At 35.1% G+C, this 27,047-nt stretch overlaps 1 protein-coding gene and 1 long non-coding RNA gene across 4 annotated transcripts; both read left to right on the forward strand.

The window, feature by feature from the left end:
- The first annotated feature begins 676 nt into the window (after positions 1-676).
- On the forward strand, positions 677-2,194 carry LOC118490099. The gene is made up of 3 exons (XR_004888098.1): positions 677-737; positions 1,647-1,712; positions 2,153-2,194. It is a non-coding gene; the product is annotated as an uncharacterized LOC118490099 (long non-coding RNA).
- A 7,921-nt stretch (positions 2,195-10,115) lies between these two features.
- LOC110928442 lies at positions 10,116-13,524 on the forward strand. 3 transcript variants are annotated; one of them, XM_022171463.2, is made up of 8 exons: positions 10,116-10,251; positions 10,387-10,512; positions 10,664-10,816; positions 10,905-11,080; positions 11,146-11,302; positions 12,466-12,587; positions 12,673-12,839; positions 13,233-13,524. In XM_022171463.2, exons 2-7 carry the CDS (start codon positions 10,387-10,389, stop codon positions 12,800-12,802), a joined length of 864 nt encoding a protein of 287 aa, XP_022027155.1. In that variant the 5' UTR covers positions 10,116-10,251; the 3' UTR covers positions 12,803-12,839; positions 13,233-13,524. The 3 variants fall into 3 exon arrangements, with proteins under 3 accessions (XP_022027155.1, XP_022027157.1, XP_022027154.1); XM_022171465.2 differs by having other exon boundaries at positions 12,490-12,587; XM_022171462.2 differs by lacking the exon at positions 13,233-13,524 and having other exon boundaries at positions 12,673-12,998.
- Positions 13,525-27,047: the final 13,523 nt, after the last annotated feature.

Here is a 27,047-nt window from a genome sequence, read left to right on the forward strand (position 1 = left end):
TGTTCGCATTTCTATTTTTGGAAGCTTGTTCCTTTTGTATTTCGTATTTCGTTTCAAACCATTGTAAATCCGAGACTTCGATCGTAATGAAATTCGATTTTTTTTATATACATGCTTATACGCGTTGAAATACTCGGGTTATACGTTACCAATCTCGAATGCATATGCGCAATCAATACTCGATATCTTGGTACTCATAACTTATACATGCTTAGTAACTATCGAATACATGATTAAATTTTGATAATGATATCATAATAATAATAATTCTAATAATAATAATAATATAATATTATATTACATTTAACGTGATGTTGCATGACATAAAAGAAAAAAAAATAAAAAAAAGAACAAAAAAAGTTGTTGCCAATCGCAGCTTACATATTACCCAAATTGCTTTCCTTTTATTATTTTCAAATCTCAACTACTTATAGTAAAATACATATTATGCACCAATAATGTCTACCATATATATGTCTAACAACAATTAAAAGAAAAGGAAACATCTATGGTTGTAAACAGTCTCACGGTCGCAGGTCAAGGCAGCCACAACATTTCATTTTTTTTATTAGTTTAACCCCCAACTAAACTCTTAAATGCCAACCAAACTTAACCCTAATTCTTCCCCCTATAAATACAACTTAATCTCAGCCTCCTTACCACTTTACAAACTCAAATCTCACTCTCAAAGCTCTTGCAAATCAGAAATTCGGACAGATTCATACCTCCTTACAAAAGTGAGCATAACTTGCTCAAAACTCAACCAAATCACTTGATTCTTCTTTCTAAATGCTTGGATAATCTTTGGGCTTGATTCCTTGATCTCTCCTTGGAGAAATCAGACCTGGAAATACCCTAAAAGTGTCCATAAACTTTCTGTTGTGTTTTTAAAAACTTTCTAAACTCTTGTTTACTTCAAACAAACTTGTGTTCTTATGCTTCTAGTCTCTTGTATGATTAGTAAAGCAAAACCAAGGTTGTTTTACACTTAATAGGAGTGTCTAAACACTCTAAACTTTCTGTTTTAATCGAGTTCTTAGCTCACAAGTGGTGTCAAGTCTTGAACTTGAAGATGGTGTGACTACTTGGCTAGCCTAGGCTAACCTACATACATGTCCACACACCACTTGATGTTTTGCTTAGTTAGTTGTATTATTTCTTGTACATATCTATGAGGTTCCTAAAGAGAAGATTTGTCTTCCTACCTCCTACATGACCACATGTTAATAAATCATTCGAGGTACCAAAGTGGAGGGTTTCACCTCCCACCTCCTACTTGACTTATATGACACCAAGAGGTACCAAAGTGGAAGGTCCAACCTCCCGCCTCCTACATGACTAAGTATATTATTATGTATATTATAACTATGATAAACCTTAAATCCGAACCCTTGGTAGTGATTATATAAATCCCCTATCAAGCTAATAAGTTTATCACTATGTGTGTAGTTCCTTGTCACGATTCTAATAGGTCTTGAACCTATGAAATCACATACAAATCCTTAGGGATTACTATAGTGTCAAGACAAGTGCTAATACCATAGTGAATATTTTCATAATATTTACTTTTTCATTCTTTGAATCTTAAGTCCGAATATCCCATCTTTCTTCCAAATTACTCATACACCTTGACTTTCCTCTTGTAGGATAACTTGGTGTTCCCTCCATCAAATCAACTCTTCACGGATTCAAGTGGGAAAGCTTGCAAAACCGTGAGTACACTCGACCCATTTACATTTTAAATCACTTTTGGGTTGTAACATGTTACCATACAAAATTACACTTACACACACATAAACATGCTTTATGAACTCAATCCGTTATACATGCTACTTGTTATGCTAGATAATACATGCTTTATGCCATTACTATGTTATACCCTCGCTTAACAATTATAGCGCTATAGGAGTAGCACACCACCCGACGGGGGATTGTTAGGTCATTATACAATACGGTCTCGTCACTTTTGTGGCGAGGGATGCTAAATACTAGTGGACACTTTGGGTTTAGACGTAATGATATGCATGCTAATTACCTTGCTTACAAATTGCCATGTGGATTCGAGTAAAATGCTTTATACTTATGCTATACTATTTAAACCTTGTGTACTCGCCTTTGCTTTTGCATTGAATTTTATTTTAACATGTTACAGGTTGATGATGATGATGCTATGAAATGAAGTAGCAATGATGCCTAGATACACATATAGACGTTTAGGTTTAAATGTTGTATCAATTTTGATTATGTTGTTATGTATTTCTTTTGAACTTGTTATTTGAATTTCCTTGTATTGTTGACAATTTAATTATGAAATTAAATCGGTTTATTAAATATTGACACAAATAGTGTTATGAAGTCTCTAGCAATCTTCACACTTCGTCTCATCCCGATGTTTCCGCCATTGGTTGGGGTGTGACAACGTCGGACAAAACCTCGACAGCCGTTACGGAACCCTAGATCAATCGGGCAGCATATCTAATACATACCCGGGGGTTATGATACTTACAACGAGGCAGAACTTCGTTATAGGGGGGGGGTATTATGCCCGGGTATTACTTTAGCTATTCAGAAATTTAGAGAGAAGCACGAGATTTGAATGAATTGAAAGTGAACGTCGAAATCCAATTTATAGGGCTGATCAGCAGGGTTGTCGCGCCCTAAGGCTTAGCCTTCGCGGGCCGCCAAGGACTACGTGTCCCGTTATAGGCTTGCCGAGTCAACTGCTAGACCCCACACGCGTCGAACACGTGGCACACTCCGGTGCCGCCTGGTGTACTGGCTGTCGCGCCCCGCGTAACCTTGTGCATTCTCCGTCGCGGGCCGCGAGGCCCTTTATTTATTTGTTTTATTTAATTTTCAATAAAATTAAGGTAATTGGGGGCTATTTTTCGCATACGGGGTGTATTTTAGGACGTCTAGGGACATTCTAAATATATTAGGGGTATCGAAAATATTTTAGGAGGGTTGTTATATCCTCCCCACCTTGTTTTAGAACTCGTCCTCGAGGTCTACTGGAACAGGTGTGGATATTTCCTCTGCATCTCTAATTCAAGCTCCCAAGTGTATTCTGGTGCTCTCTTGGAATTCCATTTTACTTTGACTAATACCAATCTTTTGTGTTTGAGTTTCTTGACTTTCCAGTCTTTGATTTGTAGAGGCCTTTTTACAAATTTAAGCTTTTCATTCACCTCTATATCTTTAAGAGGCACTACTAATGATACATGAAATACATCATGTATTCATGTCATTTCCTCTGGCAATTGTAGTTGATAGGCTACAGGTCCTATTCTTCTAATAATGTCAAAAGGTCCAATGTACCTGGGGCTTAGCTTTCCCTTTTTGATGAATCTTACCACTCCTTTTCAAGGAGAAAATTTTAATAACACCTTGTCTCCTACTTGAAACTCCAACGGTTTTAGCCTGTTATCAGCATAACTCTTTTGTCGATCGCGTACTGCTTTCAGTCGTTCTTGACTTGAATAATCTTGTCGGTTGTTTCTTGCACTATCTCAGGTCCGGATAGTTGCTTTTCTCCAATTTCTGCCCAACAGACTGGGGTTCGGCACTTTCGTCCATAAAGTACTTCAAATGGTGCAACATTGATGCTGGTATGATAGCTGTTATTGTAAGAAAATTCGATTAATGGTAGATGGTCGTCCCAATTACCTCCGAAATCAATTATACAAGCTCTAATCATATCTTCCATTGTCTGAATTGTCCTTTCGCTTTGTTCGTTCGTTTGAGGATGATAAGCGGTGCTTAGATTTAACTTGGTTCCTATTGCTTTTTGGAAACTTGTCCAAAAATGAGAGGTAAAACGGCTATCTCTATCAGAAACAATTGATAAAGGAATTCCATGAAATGTATCATTACCTTTTCTTGTTTTGGGTAATTTGGTAACAAAATCCATTGTTATCAAATCCCATTTCCAAACTGGCATCTATAATTGCTGTAATAAACCTGAGGGTTTCTGGTGTTCAGCTTTAACTTGCGAACAAGTTAAACACTTAGAAACATAAGCTGCTATATCCTTTTTCATTCCTATCCACCAAAAATTCTTTCTTAAATCCTGATACATCTTATTACTTCCAGGATGCATCGTATACTTAGACTTATGGGCTTCTTCTAATATACGGTGGCGTAGGTTTCCTACTTTAGGTATCCACATTCTTTTCTTATGGAATCTCCAAATTCCATATGTTCCTTGTTCTAATTCCTTAATCATTCCTTTCAATTTTTCAGTATCATCCTTGATTACTGATTCTTGTGCCTTTCTAATCTGTTTATTTAAATCTACTTGTAGATTTAATTTAAGAGAACGCACTCTCTTTGGCTTTTCATGATACTTTCGACTTAAAGCATCAGCTACTACATTAGCTTTTCCCGCATGATACTGGATATTACAATCATAATCACTAAGTATTTCCATCCAACGTCTCTGTCTCATATTCAACTCCTTTTGCCTGAAAACATACCTTAAACTCTTATGATCTGTGAAAATGGTAAACTTACTACCGTAAAGGTAATGTCTCCAAATCTTAAGGGAAAAATTATGGCTCCTAATTCCAAATCATGGGTTGAATAATTCTCTTCGTGATTCTTAAGTTGTCTAGAGGCGTAAGCTATAACCTTTTGACGTTGCATTAACACACATCCATAACCTAACTTAGAAGCGTCACAATAGACTACAAAGTCTTCTGTTCCTTTGGGTAATGCTAGTATGGGTGCCTTGGTTAATCTTTGCTTAAGAATTCTAAAGGCTTCTTCCTGTTTTGGTCCCCATTTAAACTTAACAGATTTACAGGTTAACTTACTTAAGGGAATGGCTATTCTAGAAAAATCTCGAATAAATCTTCTATAATAACCGGCCAATCCTAAGAAACTTCTAAACTCGGTTGGTGACTCAGGGGTTTTCCATTTAGTAATTGCCTCAATCTTTGTGGGATCTACATGAATTCCTTCATGATTGACTATATGTCCAAGAAACTGTACCCTTCTAACCAAAATTCGCATTTTGAAAATTTAGCATAAAGCTCTTCTTTTCTCAATAAACTTAGAAGTGCATGCAAATGCTTTGCATGTTCCTCTTTGCTCTTAGAATAAATGAGAATATCATCATCTATAAAGACAATTATGAATTTATCCAAATATGGGTTACTTTTTCGGTTCATCATGTCCATAAATGCGGCTGGGGCATTGGTTAAACCAAATGGCATGACAGTAAATTCATAATGGCCATACCTTGTTCTGAAAGCGGTCTTAGGAATATCCTCTTCCTGTACCTTTAATTGATGATATCCTGAACGTAAATCGATTTAGAGAAAAATCGAGCTCCTTGCAACTGATCAAACAAATCATCGATTCTCAGTAATGGGTACCGATTTTTAATCGTGACTTTGTTTAATTCACGGTAATCAATACACATACGCATTGACCCTTCTTTCTTTTTGACGAATAAGATCGGTGCTCCCCATGGCGATGAACTTGGTTGTATGAATCCTTTCTCCAACAATTCGTCTAACTGTTTCTTCAGTTCTTGCATTTCTGCGGGGGCCAAACGGTAAGGTGCCTTGGCAATTGGTGTTGTCCCTGGTAGCAGATGGATTCGGAATTCGACTTCCCTGTCCGGTGGTAGTCCTGGTAGCTCTTCTGGGAATACATATGGAAACTGAGATACTACTGGAATATCTTTCAGTTCTTTCCCTTTAGTGTTTATGATTATGGAAATCAAATACACTAATGATCCTTTTCTTACATAACTAGTTGTTTTCATTACAGAGATGAATTTTGTGGATCTAGACGGCTTATCTCCTTTACTTGTGATCTTTTCACCCCGTGGTGAAGTTACTTGGATTGACTTTTGATCACATAAAATAATGGCTTTATTGCCTACTAACCAATCCATTCCTAATACAACATCAAATCCTGCCAGATTCATTGGATAAAGGTTTGCAATAAACTTTTGATTTAAAAATTCTATTCTTTCTCCCTACAAGATTTCGGTAATCTTAATGATTTCCCCATTTGTTGTCTCTACCAGACATTCATGTGGGAGTTTAGTTAATGGTTGATTGAGAAGTTTGCAAAACGAAGTATTAATAAAACTTTGATTCGCACCAGAGTCAAATATTACTTTAGCAAAAACATCATTAACTAAAAACGTACCGACGATCACGTCCGGAATCATTTTGGCTTCTTCTGTTGTCAGAACAAATGCTCTAGCATTTTTAGTAGTCTTGTTGTTCATGGTTTGAGCTATTTTCGGACAGTGTGGCTTAATGTGACCTTTTTCTCCAAAGTTGAAGCACACTCCATTACTAGGTTTCTTCCTACAATCTTCTTCCTTGTGTCCTGGTATCGTGCAGAAATTGCAGTAAGTGGAGCATCTTCCTGAATGCTTCTTCTTGCAAGCCTTACAATAAGGTGCAGAGGTAGAACCTACATTTTTTCCACGATTGGAATTTCCATAGCGGACTTCTTGGGTAAGCCTTTGAGCTAGGTTCCTCCTCTGGTCCTCTTCTCGTGTACGCACTAATTCATCGGTCAAGGTGTTTGCTAGTTCTACATATTCTTCTATGGTTTGTGGTCTAGCCGCCTTGACTACATGCCTAATCTCACTGATTAATCCCCATATGTAACGGGAGATTAATACTGGTTCTGGGGATGCAAGGGTTGGCACTATTCTAGCATATTTGAAGAATGTAGTAGTGTAGCCCTTACTATTCACTCCAGTCATCCTAAGGTTTAAGAACTTATTGGCTATCTGTTCCTTTTCATTGGGAGGGCAGAATTTCCTTTCCACCATGTTCTTAAATTCTTCCTATTCCATATTATAAACCCTGTCACTTCCCCTAGATTAGAGGATAGTGTTCCACCATTCTAAGGCTGAGTTCTTAAACAGATTGGAGGCAAACATTATCTTATCCTCTTCCGCGCACTTGCTTATTTTTAAGACTGCTTCAGTCTTTTCTATCCAGCGTAAAGCTGCAATGGGTCCTTCATTGCCCGAGAATTCTATTGGTTTACAAGACCAGAATTCTTTATAAGAACAACCATAAGACATGGTTCTTCTTCTTTTGGGAATGGGCACTTGAAGTATTAGTCCATTGTTTACGCTGTGTTCAGGTTCAGTAAGTCGTTTACTGGCATTACTACTTTTATTGTCCGCTTCCTTAACCGTTTTGATAATATATGGCATTGCGTCTATAATCCCTTGTGCCACTATGTGTTGGATGACACTGTTATCCACTTGGTTTCCATTATTATTGTTATTTTGGTTTTCCTGATTCACTTCGTTGTCCATCTGAATTTTAAACATTTGTCACATATTAATATTACAAAATAATATTTAATGCAAACAATCACACAACACGCATATTGATCAAAATCGTCGAACATTGCTACCTTTTACTCTATTTTATATATTTATGCATCTAGTACAAACTGGAACTGAAATATAAAATTACAATAGTATTATGCATCTGTAGCTATTTATCTCTCTCTCTCTCTCTCTCTATATATATATATATATATATATATATATATATATATATATATATATATATATATATATTATTACTGTTAATGGTACGGGTTCATCCAAAATTCCATGTTACGCTCGTCATATTTCCAGACGAGCCTTTCACCTATTTGCCTCATCCTTTCACTTCCTTCTAAAATCTCCTCACCAGAGATTCGGAGTTCTTGCACATTCTCAGTGCTCATGGGTGGTGCATGTACTGGTATGGGGTTTGGGAACTGGGACATGGGTTCTTCATAAGGATAAGAGTTCTCTAGAATTTCCCTGATGTATTGGTCGTTATCATAATAGGGGTCTAGAGAGTCCAGTCTGGGTAGGCTGCTAGGTTTGGCAAGGGTTCATCTGGTATTGGGTAGCGTTGTTGGTAATCTCTATGGTCGTCAAACCAGGGGTCATAGTCTGGGTCTGAGGGATGGGGTGCTGGTACTCTAGGGATCTCAGCCGGGTCAAACGCAGGTGCTGGGATTTGGTTTTCTGGGTTGGCTTCAATTTCCATTGGTTGTGTGAGAAACAATGGTAACGGCTGGGGTGCTATGAGTTGTTCTAGATTCGGGTCGGCAGCTGTGGTTGCTTGTATATGGAAATTTGCTAGACTCCTATTGGGCATACCCTGAGTGTGAGCATTTGTTTCTCTATTCACGGCTGCTAAAGCACGTTGTTGTTGTAACTTTTTCATCCTCTTTCTACGTTCATGAGATCCTCTGCTGAACCATCATCTCTTCTTAGGAGGGAATGGCTCTTCAGATTGTGCCTTGAACACAAAAATCCCATCTTCATTGTCAGCCGAATACCCTGAGAGGGTAGGCTGTGAAGAGGTGCCTTCGTCCCTAGGTGAGCTGGACAACTGACGGTAAGCGTCTGAAGGTCCTTGGTCGCTCATACTGTAAACTAACAAATTGTCAAATAACACACAACAATAATATACAGATATGCACGTATCCATGTAAATTATTTCCTAACATATTGAATAATATTTTGGTGTCAGAACACTTCTGTGGCTGAATCAGTGGCTTAGCTCTGATACCACCTTTTGTCGCAACACCCGTTCCCTTATCACCCGGGAACAGGCGGCTGCAGCCAGTTTCAGTTGTATCGGTGTTTATCAGTTTGGCAGCGGAATTTACATCAGGACTGTAGTTAGGAAATATTTTATCAGAGTAAAATACCAAACTTTTATAATATTAAACACATGGGAAAATCTCAAGTTTCCAGTACACACATTTTCATATGGATAAACCCTATTTTATTTAAATAAAAACATCTCTTTATTTAGGTAACTTTTATAGCCACTTTTTCAAGCCTTCAGTGCTGTCCAGCTGGCTTTTATTTGACTTTCACATTTTGTTACCTGAAACGCGTTTAAAAACATTTTGTCAGTGGGAAATACTGGTGAGTGAATCCCAGTTTAATCAAGACAGGTAAAACCGTCTACAGCATTGAGGGCGGTTGCGCAATTACATTTGTTTATTTTCTACTTTAATTACCACCCACGGTACTGTCAATCAATGACTGGTGGTCATGTTACTACTCACAGTGTAGTAACAAATTTTGTATACAAAACCCCAACATACCGACGATAATTGTAGAATACAAATACTCAATCACTGTTTAATATAATGTAAATCATTTGAGGTTTTGTAAAAACAGTTTGCTAAAAGGAGATTACTCACATTGCTATCTTAGGGTTTTCCTTTGTGATTTCCTGGTGATTATCTATTAATTACACAATGCACACGTGTTAGTATAATAACCCAATATTTACATTAGTAATACCCTCCACGAGACAGAATTCCAACGACTATGTCGGGCAAAATGGATGTATCAACCCGTGCAATAAAGCAGGCTTTTATAAAGATAATGTTTTATTATTTGGTATATAAAATTCATTTATTCAACCCGTGTAATACACGAGGTTATAACCTAGTACCTATATGTATAAGAAAATGGATGTATCATATATGGGTTAGGTTCATTAGTGAACAAACCCTCTTGATAGTGAACACTAGTGAACTAATCTTAGCCCTTGATTATCAATACACACGTGTATACACAAGTGTAAATCAATGGCCAGGATTTGATGATAAAAATACCCTAGTGTATTTTACGATTTAATGATGTAAATTAATGGCTGGAATTTGTTCACTCAATTCACAAATACACTAGTGTTCACTCTAGAACTCCACTCTATGTGTGTATATATATACACATACATATTTAAAAATATAAAAGAAATTATATTGGGTATACAATCGGGTAAATGGGTGCACTTTATCGGGTAATCAGGTCGGGTAAACAGGTATATCACCAAATCTCAAACGTGTTCTAAACCCGCGAGAAAAAACTAAAAACTAATCCCAAACCTGATTAACTGACTCCAAATTCGCCCTAAATGTGTCGGGTTTCAGACTCACCTATCAGGTTCGAATTCGATTCTCATCTAGCACCTAGCACGCAGCCACTTTTTCAGCCGAGTACTTACGTCACCTCTTTAATGTGTTGTCAAATTTGGGTTGTGTTTTTCTAGTACACACAAACATTGAATTACAAAAAGTTGATACTAAACAAAGGTAGTTTTGGGCTGAGCCCATTGAAGCCCACTCCACCTGAAGAAAGTCCTGATAAGACAGACAGACAGCGCAAGCAAGCAAGCAAGCAAGCAAATTTCCTAAGAAGAATCATCGTATCCTCCTCCCTCACCAGTCGCATAGCAGGTATGAATATTTTCATGTTATTGTTTACTGGTGTTGAAGCCAGCCAAGCCAAGCCAAGGTTTTGATTTGCAAACATTTGTGGATTGATAATGTAAAACCCTAGTTTAGAATTGTAATTGTTGATTGGTATTGTAGATGGAGTCGGGGCCGCAAGAACCCAAATCATGGGATGAATTATACAGCATAGATTTAATGCCTTCAGAATTGTTTCTCAAGTTCAGGGAAGAAGTTCAAGGCTTTCGAGTTGGTCTCAATTTAGAGGTATTATTAGTTATTACTATTCTCTTTAATCAATTTTCACAAATGCACTAGTAAAGTATCTGTTTTTTCTATGAAATTCCCCATTTCAAATTAGTTATTTGAATTTGAGGTGTTATCTAATGCTGTTGCTGCTGCTATGATTATGGTCCAGTTTTACAATTCCCCAATCAACGAGTGTCAGGGAAAGCTGGTTTTGAAGCCTTTATCGGATGACCGAAGATGGAAATTCATATACGAGCCTTTACATCACGACGTGCGCCTTGTTTCCAAGAAGATCCCAATAACCAAATTCCTAAACCTTCAGGTCCTCAACTATCTATGGAAAGAAAACATACATACATACATACATTCGCCTGCCTATATGTATTAGTAATGTGGTTTGCCTGCTGTAGGTAGGGATAGGTCATAATATTCAATCCCATGCAATTGGTTGGAAATGGAAGCTTACAAGTAGTTTAGGTGGAGACGGTATATCTAGAATCCGCAACAAAACTTGTGTTGGTTTGTGCCCTGGTGTAGATCTTCGTTTCGGATGGAGGGCTGACTATGTTCTTCCTGAATTTACAGGGTATGTGATGTTTTTTTTTGTGTTTCTTTTTCCTCGGAATTTGAATATAAAAGTTTGTTTTGTAGGGCTGTGGGGACTGGTGATGATGCATTGTTTAACATGAACTCTGGTCGATTAGAAGCATCACTTGACAGAATCGAGACCATTTTAACCCATACTGCTACTAGCAATCCCTCCCCAAAGCTGGATGATAATGTATCTTCCTCCCTAAAGCTGGATAATGTATCACTATCTCCTTAACTGCGTGCTACTTTCTTCTTCTGTATAGCATCAATCTTTCTTTGAAAACAAAATACAATATTTCCAAACCATGTTGGCTACTCAATTCGTGCAAAGGAATCAATGGTTTCGGTGAGGCAATGATTAGACCATGTGTAATGGGAATGCCCCTACCCTTGGGCGTTTTGCGCCATGTGCTAGCCCGGTCAGCAATGGGGCCTTATGGGGCGTTTTCTAAAATGGGTGTAGTGGGGATGTGGGGCATTATGTTAAAAGGGGTTTAATAGAATTAAATAAAAAAAATTATCAAAAAATGTTATTGGACAAAAAACCATAAAAAAGGGTGATTGGTCAACACACAAGGAGCTTGGGCGTGAAAAAAAAAACAACGCCAAACCAAATTTTTTGATGAAAAAACGCCCAGGGGGTGGGAGTTGGGCATTATGGGGCGTTTTTTAGGGGAAAAACGCCCAAAAAACCCCCCACTACTAGGGGTGTAAACGAGCCGGGCCGAGCCCGAGCTCGACTGGGCTCGAGCTCGGCTCGTCATGTTTTTATGAAGCTCGGCTCGAGCTATTTTGAGAACAACCTCAAACGAGCTAAAAGCTCGGCTCGAGCTCGCTTCAATATCGCTTAAACGAGATAAAGCTCGGCTTGAGTTTGACTCGCCAATGTTATCATCATTATTATTATATATTATGTAAAAAATAAATAAATTTTTGTTTGGGCTCATTTAGGCTCGCGAGCCTAAACGAGCTTTGTATTTTAGGCTCGAGCTCGGGCTCGATAACTAAACGAGCTCTAATTCAGGCTCGAGCTCGGGCTCGTTAAAGCTCGGCTCGTTCGAGCTTTTAACCGAGCCGATAACAAGTAGCTCTCGAGCTTCTGGGCTTGTTTACAACGCATGGTCTTATTGTGTTCTGTCAGAATATATATCGCTAGGCAGCAAATGGCAAATGTAAGAGGGGGTTTGATCACATATGTTTGTGTGATTACGTAATTATTATTCTAAGATGAACACTTATTATTTCTTTCTTCAGTTAGATAAGGAAAACAAATACTCTATTAACGAATTTATAATTGTTATTGAGGATCCTACCGGCTTGGAATGGAACCAATTCACTCACTAAATCAAACTTAAGTTGTGGTCTGCTGCAAATAAACAGGAAAATGAATTGAATTCTTCACAGGACATAACTATTACCACTGCTGCTCAAATTCAAACCCATCTTCAATTGCAACAAATACCAGACATCTGTTATTTAAATGGGGGTCTAAGCTTGGCCAGGTATAAATATATATAATCCTGAATACCATTTTGAACCATACCGAATCGGATTAACTAACAAGAATACTGAATACTTTGATATCAGGAATAAGTCAAAGCACCTATTTTTACAGCACACGGTTACATCCCGCAAACTTGTGTATGTCGCCAGGGTTCTGCTAGAAACATGTTACGTTTTGCCATTACACCAAGATTTTTGTTTGGCAGGTGCATAACAAGAATAACATAGCTGCACAGGAAGTGTGCCAAAAGGTAGGATAAAAAGTGGTTGACTTAGCCAACCCTCAACTGTCAAGTGAAAAAATGTAGTTGCTTTGTCACGAACTGTAAAACATAGAGCATCACAATGACTATAATATATTGCACATCCCTTTTCATAGCTTGAAAGATAAATAAGCTTATTGACATCGATATATCACTATTTATCCAGTTATGGATCGTCAACACCAGATACTAACATATTACGTTGTATGAAGCAAGTTGATCATAACATATCATATAAAATGTATGAAAGTTATGTTTACCTAAACACTTTCCACGCATTCTATTAAACTCCATTTCATCCAATGATGTTGTCATTCTTGTAACATCCTCCCATTTACCAGCTTCAGCATATATATTGATCATAGAAACTAACGTTTTCAGGGCTTAATGCTTTCGTGCCACACATCAGGCTCAATTCGCATATTCTCAATGAATTCATATTTAGCTTCCAACAATTTACCATCCCGACAAAGAAGATCAACCATAGAAGTACAATGCTCCGTATCAGGAGTCATGCGACATGCTTTTGAAATGCTTTCTCCCTTGTTCTAAATGTCTGCAAGCTGTCAAAACAGCAATAATGTAAGACTGTTTGGTGTCTAGTTCCTTCATCTATCATCTTTGAAAACAGCTAAATGGCTTCTTTCCCATATCAATAAGCGCATTTGTACTAGCAATATATGACTCCGATCCTTGTTTTGTAGCATCTCATGTTCCCAACTACCAGCAGATTCTGAAACAATGCCTTACTACCATTGTAATATTATCAAGATCTGTATTTTCTAATTGCATTTTACGAAAACCGGCATTATTTTGTTCATAAGAAGCAATCACTGCATTCCATGAAACCAGTGTTGGAATTTCCATCTGATCAAACAAGGCCCTAGCTATCTATCTATCTCAACATTTTCAAGAAAGGAATAACAAAGTGTTCCAAAAGAAAACTCTTAATTTGCGAGGCATGTGGTCGACAACTTGATGAGTTTGGCTGCCACGAGGACTGGAGACTTTGATGAGCATGAGTTTGTTTCAACTGTGAAAGAAAGAGATGAACAACAATTCCAAATACGGTTGGTGGTAAATAAATATGGACAAGAGGGGCACCATCCTGGCTGCACTTTCATCTTTCAGAAGCATATTGTGTAATGTAAGACAAACAGTCAAACATACATTATATTATATTACTAATAATTTGGAGCCAGGGATGCATTGCCTTGTACCAGAAGTCGAACTATAGCCCACCTATCTTTTAATGCACCAAAAGAAAAGCTTTACTCCATGTCTTTTCTTGTGTTGAATCTTAATACTATGAAATTAATTAAAACAATGTATATATTAACAATTTTAATTTCTTGTTTTATTATATACTTTTCAGTTTCAATGGTGATTAATATTATGTTGTAAATATGAATTTTTGTATTCGAGGTATATTTCAATAACTTAATAAATCTTTAGAGTGAGAGAGAGACCTCTATATGTTATAAATTTTGTTGAATATAGAAGAAGCTTAATCTGCATCTTAAAAGGTTAACAGATTTTCTAGGCTTCATTGTTTAATTTTACATGTCACATTCTACTAGAATTTGGTTGGATGTTCAAACTTAGTCACCAACAGCATTAGGCCTGAGATGATAGATACTCAACCAAGTTTGTGTACATGGTCGCTCAGCTTTATCTTCTTAGCAAGGAAGGAATAAATAACTAAGCCCTTCCTTCCTTCCTTGATTTATTTATTTATTTATTTATTTATATCCCCATAATCTTGAAGATCGGCCGTGCATGGTGGTATTTCAGCTCCATTATTATTAGATCTAACTCATTCAACTCAACATCCAAAGATTGATCATGTGTCTTATGTTTCATCTTTTTCTTGTTTATTATCACCATCACACCAACATAATTCTTAACTTTTCCATCATGTGTTGTCAATATATAAAAACTATACTTAAAATTAGAGTAAATTGCCAAAATTCTCCATGAGGTTTGTGCATATTAGTCATTTTCATCCAAATATCTAATTTGTTTTAATTTTTTGTCAGAAAAATGACAAAAAATCCAAAATCTCAGGGACGATTTTGGCGAAGAAGTTAGTCGTTTGGATGAAAATAGCAAAAAATCCCAAAAGTGAATGGCAATATAGTACAAAAAAAGTTGTTTTCGATGAAACTGGCACACATGTCCAAACCACAGGGACGATTTTGGCAATTTACTCTTAAAATTATGATTAATATATGTAACAGCAACAACTACAATTTTAATAATGAGTTAAATGTCATTTTAGTACCTGTGGTTTGGCCATTTTGCCAGTTTAGTCCAAATGTCTGAAACGTTGTCATTTTAGTCCATTAGGTTAACTGGCAAAATGACTAAAATCATAAGGACTAAAATGGCATTTAACTCTTTAATAATAATAATAATAATAATAATAATAATAATAATAATAATAATAATAATAATAATAATATCTATATCGTTATGGCCTAAGGGTCACATTTTTTTAGACTCAAACATAGCATCTAAATTCTCATGACCAGCCCTACAAGTTAGATACATTTTCATACAATTAACCACTTAATTAATACAACGTTAGGTTCGTAAAAAGGTGCATATTTGCATTTATTGGATATAGTATAGGTTTAAAAGGAGAGAAAACCTCCAATCTTGATTATTGCAGGGCATGTTTTACATATTCGATCAATAATAATAAAAAGAAAAATCACGAATTTTTACTCGGTGTTTAAAAATGGGACTGAATTGAATATATTTAATTAGATGATAATGGAAGTATGGTCGATGAATTAAAAAATACGTGAGGGGATATGTAGAGGGTATCTAATGAAACCCTATTGACTATAATAATAAATTTTAATAATTGAATCAATGTAATAAGTTGGTGGAAAGCAAGATTCCTACCTCACATGTTATGTTTCTTAATTCCTATCTAGCACTTCTATTTTGGCTTACTTGTACACTATCTTCGCACCCAATTATTATATATGGTATAAAGTTCTATTTTAAAATAATATATATATGTATGCTTTTTCCTGACACTATACATTAATTGTTTTGATCTAACAGTATTTATCATACCTCACATGTTTATTCAATACCTAACATAAAGAAATTAGTACACAAAAATATATACTATAACTACAAATGCATATGTTGTTCATTTTTATTAAAAAACTATAGCAATATCATACTCAAATTAAAGAGAATAAAAAACTTGTTTTTATGGTGTATTTAAATAAAAAAATATTAATGTATGAAAAATTTATAACTATTTAAAGATTATAAGGGGTAGTTAATTTAATGTTAATAAAAATATATCTTCCTAATTTAAACTGATTAATTACCATTATATCCTTTACATCTAAAAAAATGATCAGTGGCTCAGATTGGTTCACATGGTTTACAAACAAGGATGTTGTTCACTCATGAACTCTCATCCTATATATATAGAAACGGGATCGGGAGAAAACGCTCAAAAGTGTGAGAACGGTGAGAACGTTTCCTGGCCTAACACGTGTCACCCGGCTTAGAGAAGGGTAGAGGGGCTTTTTTGTCCTTTCATCTTCTGCTTTTCCAGTTCCGCTTTTCCCGATATTGTTTTAATTTTTTGTTTTTAAGATTTTTGGCGTTAACCAAATTCAATAATTTATGGCGTTTTTAATGGTTTCATTGTATCAACATTTTGGCGTTTATGGCGTTTATTCACATCGTATGCCTCTGGAACCCAGGGGGCAGGAAATCTATTTGAATGGCGTTTTTCAAGGGGTTTTAAACAAGATGGCCCATTGTTCTATTATTTTTTATAAACATTTTGGCGTTTTGGTTCTCTTGGCGTTTTATAATTGTTTGATTATATTTCAGCCATAGAAAAAAAATACAAGCGAAGAAAATAAATTAAAAATCCTAATCGGATATCTCTTCATAATATTCACTGTCATTAGTCTCTCTGTTCTTTAATAGTACAAGAACTGACACATAAATATGGCGTTTTATGTAAAACTTAACAAACCCATCGGTTTGATTATTTTGTCTGCTCGTCTGTTGAAGTGGCTTTTTTAGTGGATGTTTGGGGACATAGATCTATGACGTGTGGGTGGGTTTTTCGCTTTTTCTTCATGTTGATCTTCATCTTTATCATCATCCCACTCTTCAGTGTCATTGATCTCTTCTCCTCATCCAAGCCTTCTTCAAGAACAAAAAATACAAAATGCCATATGACTGGCATTAGTATCTTTTTCTTGAATTTTTGTCCATCTCATGCAGCAAAATCTTACTGAGTTACTCGCCTCCCCTGAAAATTCATTTAGTGAAACTTGACGAATAACAATATTGAATATCCAAGAAAGCATATTAGCCATCTTTGATTTTTTTTTGGCGTTTTACAGTGAGTGGTATTTAGTAGTATTGGCGTTTGTTTTTTTCTTTTTTGGTTTGATAAAATGGAAGTTGCTGAGATGTATCATTTTATAGGATTTCTTTTTGGCGCCTAAGTTAGGCGGTGCGTTATTATAATAAAGTATTCGTCTTTTCAGTTACCGTTTGTAATTATTGTTTTTGACAAGCTTTATCTCTGAAGTCTATAACACGTCCCATCTTTCAAGTTTGGCATTTTATATTCTAATATAATAAATTTCCCTTATCTTCAGTTTTTCTGATTTGAAGTTACTGTTTCTAGTTATATTTTCAAGTTTGTTTTTTATTTTTTATTTTTATTATTATTTTTTAAAAACTAGATTTTTTTCATCATTACACTTAGGTTTTCTGATTTAAATTTTTATTTTATTTTATTTTTTGAGTTTTTTATAATAGTTTTTGAAACTAATTTTATTATAGTTTGGGAGTTTTTGGTGGCGTTTAACATGATGATATCGTTTAAACAAACATTTTGGCTATTTTGGCGTTTTTATTATATATGGCGTTTTTATTTATACAACAATCAACTGAAAAGTAAAATAAAAAAAAAAGAATTCATAAAAAAAGTCTTTTTTATAATACTTGTCCAAAGTAATTTTATGATGGTTTGATAAACGCCAAAGGTGTAAGACATTTGCCTTTTTGGCGTTTTTATTAGATATGGCGTTGTTTATTAAATAACAATCAACTGAAAAAGAAAATTAAACAAAATAAATATTGATCATCAAATCTTCACTGTCACAAGTCTCTTTCTTCTTTTGAAGTATCTTCACTGGCTGTTTCGACTTTCGTATGAAATCATCCTCTTTTTCTATAATTTTTGTCCATCTCATGCAGCAAAATGTTATTGAGTTTACACCCTTTCAGCCAAAATGTTATCTTTTTTGGCGTTTTACCGAGAAAAAGAACGCCACAAAATAAACCATCTTAAAACTGTAAATTTGATCATGCTAAAATCAATAAAGTGTTGATGTATGGTGTTGGATAACATTGTTAATCCTCAGTTAAGAAAGATAACTGACAATGTTGTCCACACCATACAGCTACACTTTATTGACAACAATATATTTGATGTTTGGGTTTTCTGGCGTTTTATCAGTCGAATGGTATATATTAAATATGGCGTTTGGGGTTTTTGTTTGTGTTTTTTAATTGAAGGTCTGACTTGTTGTATATATAGGATTTTTTGGCGGTTTTTTTTAGGGGGGATTTTACTATAATTAATTTTGACATTTTATATCTAATGGCGTTTTTAGCAGAATGCTGTGTGATTTTTGTTTTGGCATTTTATTTTCATTAGATGGCGTTTTGTTTGGAGTAGTTAAAAGACGCTTTTACCCTCAATGAAGCGCGTCCACGTAATAAAATTGATGTTATTTACGAAAATGCCACCGCGCCAATCTAGTCCATAGATTGTTTTGATCGGACGATGGATAAGCGTTCTCACCGTTCTCACACTTTCTGCCGTTTTCTCTAAATCCCGACCCTATATATATAGGGCCAGGATCATTCCAGAACCATAAATATTTATAGAACTCGCAGATCTCCTAATAAACAATCTTTTTATTTATATATTTTTATGTTTAGGATAATTTTCTCATTCATTATGTGTATTTTTACGGTTACATACATGTTAAGAGTAATTTTATCATTTTTATATATAATTTTATAATAACACATATGTAAACTAGTTTTTTTACATATATGTAATTAGTTATGACACATATATATATAATTTTGGCAATTAAACATATGTAAACTACTTTTAACATGTATGTAATCAAAGAAATACATATAATAGATGATAAAAAGATTCTAAATACAAAAACTTATATATAAAATGATTGTTTATTAGGAGTTCTGAAAGTTCTGTAGTTATTTAGAGTTCTGAAATGAACTCAACCCTATATATATATATATATATATATATATATATATATATATATATATATATTTATCTTTTAACAGATATTGTAATAAGTAATTAACATATATATTAGAAAAAAAGAAGCTTTCTCTGCCTTGATGTGTCAATTGGTATTTAGAAAAGAAAATTGTGCCATTTAGGAATTGGGATTGTTATCTATACATATAATAAAAGAAACCACTTTGAGAACACTTGTCATCATATTAGGTCATTTCTTATGGATAATTATAATTTTAATTTAATATCTTCTAATTAATTATAGATAATCCTCCTACTAAATATTATTTTGTTTAATTATTACTTTTATATTTATCTATTTACTTCAAACTCAAACTTAGTTATCTAATTTGATATTAGAGTAAATTACGATTTTGGCCCATGTGGTTATATCACTTTATCATTTTAGCCCAAAAAGGAATTTTTTAACATCTGAGCCCTCAACGTCTTTTTTTCTAACCCTTTTGGACCCTAACGTCTTTTTTCTAACTCTTTTGGCCCATGTGGTTATATCACTTTTACCCTTTTAGCCTAAAAGTAATTTTTTAACATCTGAGCCCTCGACGTTTTTTTTCTAACACTTTTAGACCCCAACATCTTTTTTCTAACCCTTTTAAAATTTAAATTGTTAATTTTAGATATTTTTAAGTAAACAAATTATTTCTCATGAAAACTAAACTTTGTATTAATATAAGAAATATTCTTATTTTCATTACTAAAAACTTATTATACAAATTTTATTACATAATTTATAAATCATATTTCTCGGAATTGTTACCACCATTTTATCACTCAAATAGGTGTTGAGTTGCTTCTTGAATAACATATCTTCTTTTTAAGAACCATACACAGGGTTTTTTATTAATTAGTATATTGAAAGATATGACTTTTTTATTATTGGTATATAGAATTAGATTTATTAAACCCGTGTAATACACGTGGTTTTTTATAGATATACTTTTTTTATTATTTACTATTCAAAATTACATTTATTCGACCCGTGTAATAGATGAAGTTTTTTAAGATATAACTTTTTATTATTTGATATATAAAATTAAATTTATTCAATTCGTACAATACACAGGGTTTTTTAACGATATATATTTTTTATTATTTAGTAATGGAAATTACATTTATTCAACCTGTGTAATACACATATTTTTAAAGATGTAACTTTTTTATTATTTGGTATATAAAATTACATTTATTCAACCTGTGTAATAAATGAGGTTTCTGAAAGATGTATTATTTTATTATTTGGTAAACAATATTACATTAATTCAACTCGTGTAAAACAAGCGGTTTTAAAGATATAACTTTTTTATTTGGTATATAAAATTATATTTATTCAACCCGTACAATATAGTTCTTATAGATATAACTTTTATTATTTAATATATAAAATTATATTTATTCAACCAGTACAATAAAAGAGGTTTTTAAAGATATATTGTTTTATTATTTAGTATATAAAATTCATTTATTCGACCCGTGTAATACACGGAGATATAAGGCCATGGGGTATGGGGCTTGGGTTGGGGCGTGGGTTGGGGGAAAACGCCCAAGGCACCATCCCGGGTGGGCTTGGGTTGGGGGCGTGGCCCTTGGGGCTTGGGTTTTGTCACACCCCAAATTTCCACGTGTCTCCGGTGGGCCCGGTGGGGAGTACCGTGACGTAGTTGACATCATCATAGTCACACAACACAATATTTAAAGGCACAACAGAAGCAAAAGATAAATATATTACAAACCGATATAAAGTAATATCAAGTATTACAGACGGAATGTAAAGGATCCACAGGCGGATAAAAAAAATGAAACATTTGTTCTACAGACTTTAAGGCATCCAAGCTTGCGAGACTTATTGTGGACGCTAGAAGACAGCCAGACTATTACGTGTAGTACCTGCACTTAGCCTTTTGGAAAATACGTCAGTTTACACTGGTAAATACAATTTAACTGACTCATTTTGAAAAGGGTTGAAAATTGGTTTGAATGCACGTGGCACAAAACATTTTATAACTTGGGATAATTATTTAATATTATAATCTTGTGAACGAATTACATGTTACTTGTGCGTTCAGTAGCCCGGATCTTGTCTGGGTTAAAGATCAATAAACACACCACAATAATGAGTTATACACTGACAGGTGTACGCCTACACCTCGTGCTCTGGTCGTGGCCATCTCGTAAGATGATGCCAAGGATATCCGGGACATGGTCATTAATCCCCCAAAGGCTTAAAGTAAACAAGACTGTTTAAACGAGCCGATCAAATTATTCAATTAACCACCCAAGGATGTAAGATTTGATGCTCGATCAAGCGGTATTCTATATACCGTAACCCAAGCCCGTATAGGGAAAATAAGTTAAAAGTATTTACCTGAGCTAAATATAAATTCAATCCCAGCCGTATACCACCAAGCAAGTACAGATAGCTTTTACTGGGCTCCTAAATCTGGAACGAAGGTTTTTAATAACCTATTAGATTCCTAACGGGTCTTTAATTAAGCCTAAGCTTAGACCGGTTAACTTTAAGGACGATACGGTTCAACGCACGATTAAGCGAAGACCGGATAGAATGTGATTTAGACCCGACAAGTTTGAAGACTTGTATAATATAGGTATACTAAACACATTCTGGATTTTGAGATAAAAATGATAAGGTTTGACCCGTTTCGGTCAACTTATGCAAACTAGTTACATAAACCGAACCGAAAGCGAAAAGAGCGTTACGGGTAACCATAAGAGTCATATGCAAGTTTCCTGAGATAATATGCCTTAAATATGTTATACTATCAGTAAGATATCTTCTATTATGCCCCATACGAATTTAAACTCAATTTACGCCTCATAAGGGCATTTTGGTCATTTAAAAGATTATAAAAGAGTTAAATTTGTAATCTGAGTTATAGGTCTGATTTATACAGCAAATACACTTAATTTAACATGTTATAACAGTAGGGTATGACCCATATGTGAAACTTATCATTTAAAACCAAACTATGCACCTTAGGGGTATTTTGGTAATTTCACAAGGGCTTAAAAAGTCAAAACTGGAAACCTGAGTTCAAAAAATTTTACTTACTGTTATTATCTCAAAATATACTAAAAACATCAGTAGGTATTAACCTTATATGTTTAATATGGTTATAGTACATACTAAGCGTTAAAAACGCTTAAAAAGGCGATTTAGAGCCGTTTCCGGGTTTTTAATAGAAAGCTGATATTTTTATATTTCCAGAATGCTCAAAATATTTTATTTATCAAATAAAATCAGTAGAAAAAGGTTTGGGGTCAAAAGGATTTGTAAAACTCATTTTATGGCTTAAAAGGGCAAAATCGGTATTTACCGAAATTAAACTTAGAGACCTATGATATGATCAGCCAAAAATTAAATAAAAATCTTTAAAAATCCCAAAATATTATATAACATCAGTGGGTAAAAAGTTTGATATCAAAAGTGGGTTTAAATAGGTTATATGCTAATTACGCCGTTTAAGTAACATAAAGCTTTCAAATTACGATATTGAGCATAACTCTTAATCTAGACCTCAAACTGATATCAAATTTTAGGTGCAAGTTTATAAATCAGTAACAAATGTTTCTACTCTTTCACTTTTTCAAAAATCACGTTTTATAGTTAAAAGGGCATAATAGTCAACGTTTAAGCATAAGTCGGAAACATGCATATGAATCGGAGAAGCATTGATCCAAGTTGTAAAATCTCAGAGAGTTATACTTATATGGAACTTGGTCCAAAATAAGCTCTAAGGCAGATCTCAAACATGCATAAACGGATCAGAACTGATAGTCAAAGCAAAAGTCAAAATATGCGACTTTCGGGTCCGATCCGGGTTTAAACTGAAAATTTGTCGAGTTGAACATGTTGAGACATGTTCTTACATTAATTACCATGTTATTTTAATGATCAAACAGGTTGCATGTACCCTATATTGCTAATTATGCTTAAACTTGCAAATAATCATTCTGTTGACTTTTTAAAGTATGCTTTGACTCGACAATTAGCATTGATAGAGTGGGAATCTGAAAATACCCTTTTAAGGGTTTGTTACCCACATAAATACCTACTTGTAGGTACTTTCAATTCGAGAATTGACTGAGTAATTTCTGTTTAATCTCAAAGTCAAACTTAAATCACGATGGTTTGACTTTTGATTAAATAACTAAGCTAGAACGAATTAGAGAGGGTTAGGAATACTTACAAGAGTCCTAATTACGATTATGGATCATTAGAAAGCCTGAGTTTGATCAGAGAGCTTCAAAAATGAAAATGCAAGTGAAGTATCAAGTGATCTTAGCTCCTTTATATAGTTTTCGGGTCTCCGTAGGATCATGACACTTGTCGGGAGGGGTAATCTGATCAAAACAGGTGTCAAGAGGCCTGATAATTCTGTGGGCAAGCCCCTAGTATCGATTTGATGGTATTAGAAATCAGATTGTTCATGAAAACAGCAAGATACAGGCTGTTACCAGCTGTTTGCACATCTGATCTCCTCATGCGGCCCGCCTGAGAATACCCAGGCCTGTATGCGGGCCGCCTGCAGGTTTATAACAGCAAGCACAGTTCCAGAATTGGCAGAAATGGTCCCTGTGATCTTTAAGGTCATTTAAGGCACGTTTAAGGCCCGTTAACCTCAATTTAAGGCCCCATCATGAAGTTTAAACGTAGGGGACATGAAACATGTTCAAAAACATGTCGGATGTCGGTTTGTTTGGCCGTACGGTCACGTTGTTTGTCTATTTACGACGAAACACGAACGGACGCTAAAAACGAACCAAACGACGCGACGAAAGGAGTTTTATCAAGGCGATCACTAAATTAAAATATTTTAGTGCTTACATAAATTTTTGGGTGTCTGGTGATGTTCAGAATGTGAGATATGCGCGAAAATGCAAACTTGTGCACTTTTTGACACTTTTAGTCCCTGCATGACATAAAAGTTTATTTTTGTGCACGAAACACCTCTAAACCTATTTCTAAGCTATACTAAGGATAAATAGGGTATATTTAACTCATGGACATATTCCGGAATGTCTGTTATCATACGAATCGGCATACTTTTGCCGTTTGACCCATATAGTCCTTAAATTGCGCAAAGTAGCGCGAAATGCCGTTAAACGTTATCTAAGCCTTCCATGGCTCATATTTATCCTTCCCAAGCATATATTTAAATATAACAATGCTTTCGCTTGCTTAGATGGTCCCCGAAAGGCGTAGATTCAAAAATTGACGCTTTAGGTCCCTCTATTGCGCAAACTTGCACATCTAATCATTTATTAGCATTGAAGCCTCATCTAATCCATATTAGGCATTCTTGGAAGTATTAATAAACATTACGATGCCTCGGGTTCGCTAAAAGGTCATTCAGAGGTATAATTAAACATATTGACACTTTTAGTCCCTCTAACTTGCAAAGTTGCGCGAAACTTTACTTATAGGCATAAAAGCTTTAGTTGGCCATTATTTGGCATTCCCGAGAGTATAATTAAATATTATGAAGCTCCCGGTTTGTTAAAAGGTCACTCAGAGGTAAGAATTATCATGTTGACGCTTTTAACCCCTTTATTGCGCAAACTTTTAATTAATTACGCAAACGGCTACACTTATACATCAAGTGGCATATTTGTGAATATAAACATCATAAGAAACTTATTTTTGGTATCTTATCACTTCCAGTCCTTACATAATCAAAGTTTTCGATTTTTCGAAAAATTAGTCCCTCAATTTCAGTGTTTGACTTCATTAGGGTTTATTACACGTGTCACTACATCATTGGACGTGATTTTACGAGGTGTTACAGGTTTCAAGCCGGGCGTGGGGCGAGGGAGCAAGGTGACATGGCGGTTTGTGAATGGCCCATTCAAACTAGCCGTTGGCTAGTCGTTGGGCTAGCCGTTGGGGGCTATTTAAAATTTTTTTTTCCTTTATAAATACTTACCACATTTAACATTTTTCTAACATAATATCAAACACATAAAACACAATATTTCCATGAGTTCTTCAAGTTATAGTGAATCGTCATCATCATCTGACGATGGTGCGGAAATATTTCTACAAACGATCGTGGCGGTGATGAAAGCTATCGTGGAAGACGAAGACGATGAAGAAGAGACTCAACAACCTAAACGGAGGAGAAGGTACATTGCTCGTGAACGACACACCACTAACGATTTGTTGGTTTACTTCTCAGCGGAACCTAAGTATGATGAAAAAAGGTTTAGGCATCGTTTTCGTATGAGTAGAAACTTATTTTTAAGAATATCTAGAGATCTTGAGGAGAAATATGTTTATTTCCAACAAAAACCCGATGTAACCGGGCAATTAGGATTTAGTACGTGGCAAAAGGTCACGGCCGCACTTAGGCAGTTAGCGTACGACAATAGTTCGGACATTATGGATGACTATTTAAAAATGTCTGCACGTGTAGCTAGAGAAACTCTTCACAACTTTTGTTCGTGTATTCTAGAACTTTATAGGAAAAAAAATTTGAGAAAGCCCTCCTTCAGTGACATGCAACAAATATTGGAACATCACGCAGATTATCATGGGCTACCCGGGATGCTAGGTAGTTTAGATTGTATGAAATGGCCTTGGGAACTTTGTCCTACCCAATGGCAAGGCGCTCACACTAGTGCATTTCATGGGGTGCCAGCCATCATGCTTGAAGCGGTTGCGTCCCAAGATCTTTGGATATGGCATGCGTTCTTCGGTATGCCAGGTTCACATAATGATATTACCATCATAAACCACTCGCCTCTTTTCAATGATCGGGTAAATGGTATAGGACCCAAAGGAACTTTCTTTATAAACGGGGTTGAGTACGTGTACGGGTACTACCTAGTTGATGGGATTTACCCAGAGTTGGGGGGGGGGGGGGGGGGGTTCGTAAAATCGTTCACAAGACACGGTACCTTAGATCCAAAGAGATTAAAGTTTAACAGGGTCCTGATGGCTGCACGTAAAGACGTCGAGCGAGCATTCGGTGTTTTGAAGAAAAGGTGGCGAATATTGGCAATGCCTTGTCGACTATGGGACAAGGATTAAATTGGAAACGTGATGTACACATGTATCATTCTTCACAACATGATGTTGGAGGATGAAGGTAGAGCGGTCGTAACCTACTATGATGATGATGACCCCCAACTAGGTAACGTAATAGACGAAGATAAAGCGGCAAATGAATTTTTAATAAAGTCAAGGGATATACATCAGAACCTTCGAGCTGATTTGGTGGAACATGTTTCAACGATTCCTGGGTTCGAAACCGACGAAGACGACGAAGAATGATAGGTTTTTATTTTGATAATTATTTTGTATGTTTTTTTTAATAATTATGTTGTATGTTTTTTTAATAATTATGTTGTATGTTTAGTAGTTTTTGGTTATAAATAAATGTATATATATAGGCTAAAGCTAGGTAGGAAACACTCCATTTTGAGAAAACCCGGGAAACTCAAAGCTCTCAACATTTTTTTTTTGAAAAAAATAACACATGTAATATACATGTTTTTAAGAGTTTTGGGCCAAAAAAACAAAAAAGCGTCGAAGGGATTTTTTTAAAAAAAAATAAACAAGTTTCAGCAACTTTCAGCATTTTTTGTCTAACACATGTTAGTCACCGAAGTTTCTGGAACTTGTTTATTTTTTTTAAAAAAAAAAGTACTCGGCGCTTTTTTGTTTTTTTTTTTTTGGCCCAAAACTCTTAAAAACATGTATATTACATGTGTTATTTTTTTCAAAAAAAAAAAAAGTCGGGAGCTTTGAGTTTCCAGAGTTTCCTAAAATTTTTAGGGTTTTTTGTCTAGCCCAACCCTATATATAT

The sequence above is a fragment of the Helianthus annuus genome, chromosome 3 (assembly GCF_002127325.2).
Source record: "Helianthus annuus cultivar XRQ/B chromosome 3, HanXRQr2.0-SUNRISE, whole genome shotgun sequence".
Taxonomy (NCBI): Eukaryota; Viridiplantae; Streptophyta; class Magnoliopsida; order Asterales; family Asteraceae; genus Helianthus; species Helianthus annuus.

Excerpts from the sequence above, each read along its gene's own strand:
- LOC110928442 (XM_022171463.2), top strand. The coding sequence starts at position 10,387 with ATGGAGTCGGGGCCGCAAGAACCCAAATCATGGGATGAATTATACAGC. Across the intron at positions 11,303-12,465 it reads CCTCCCTAAAGCTGGATAAT|GAAAATGAATTGAATTCTTC; the intron begins GTATCACTATCT and ends GCAAATAAACAG. Across the intron at positions 12,588-12,672 it reads GGGGGTCTAAGCTTGGCCAG|GAATAAGTCAAAGCACCTAT; the intron begins GTATAAATATAT and ends CTTTGATATCAG.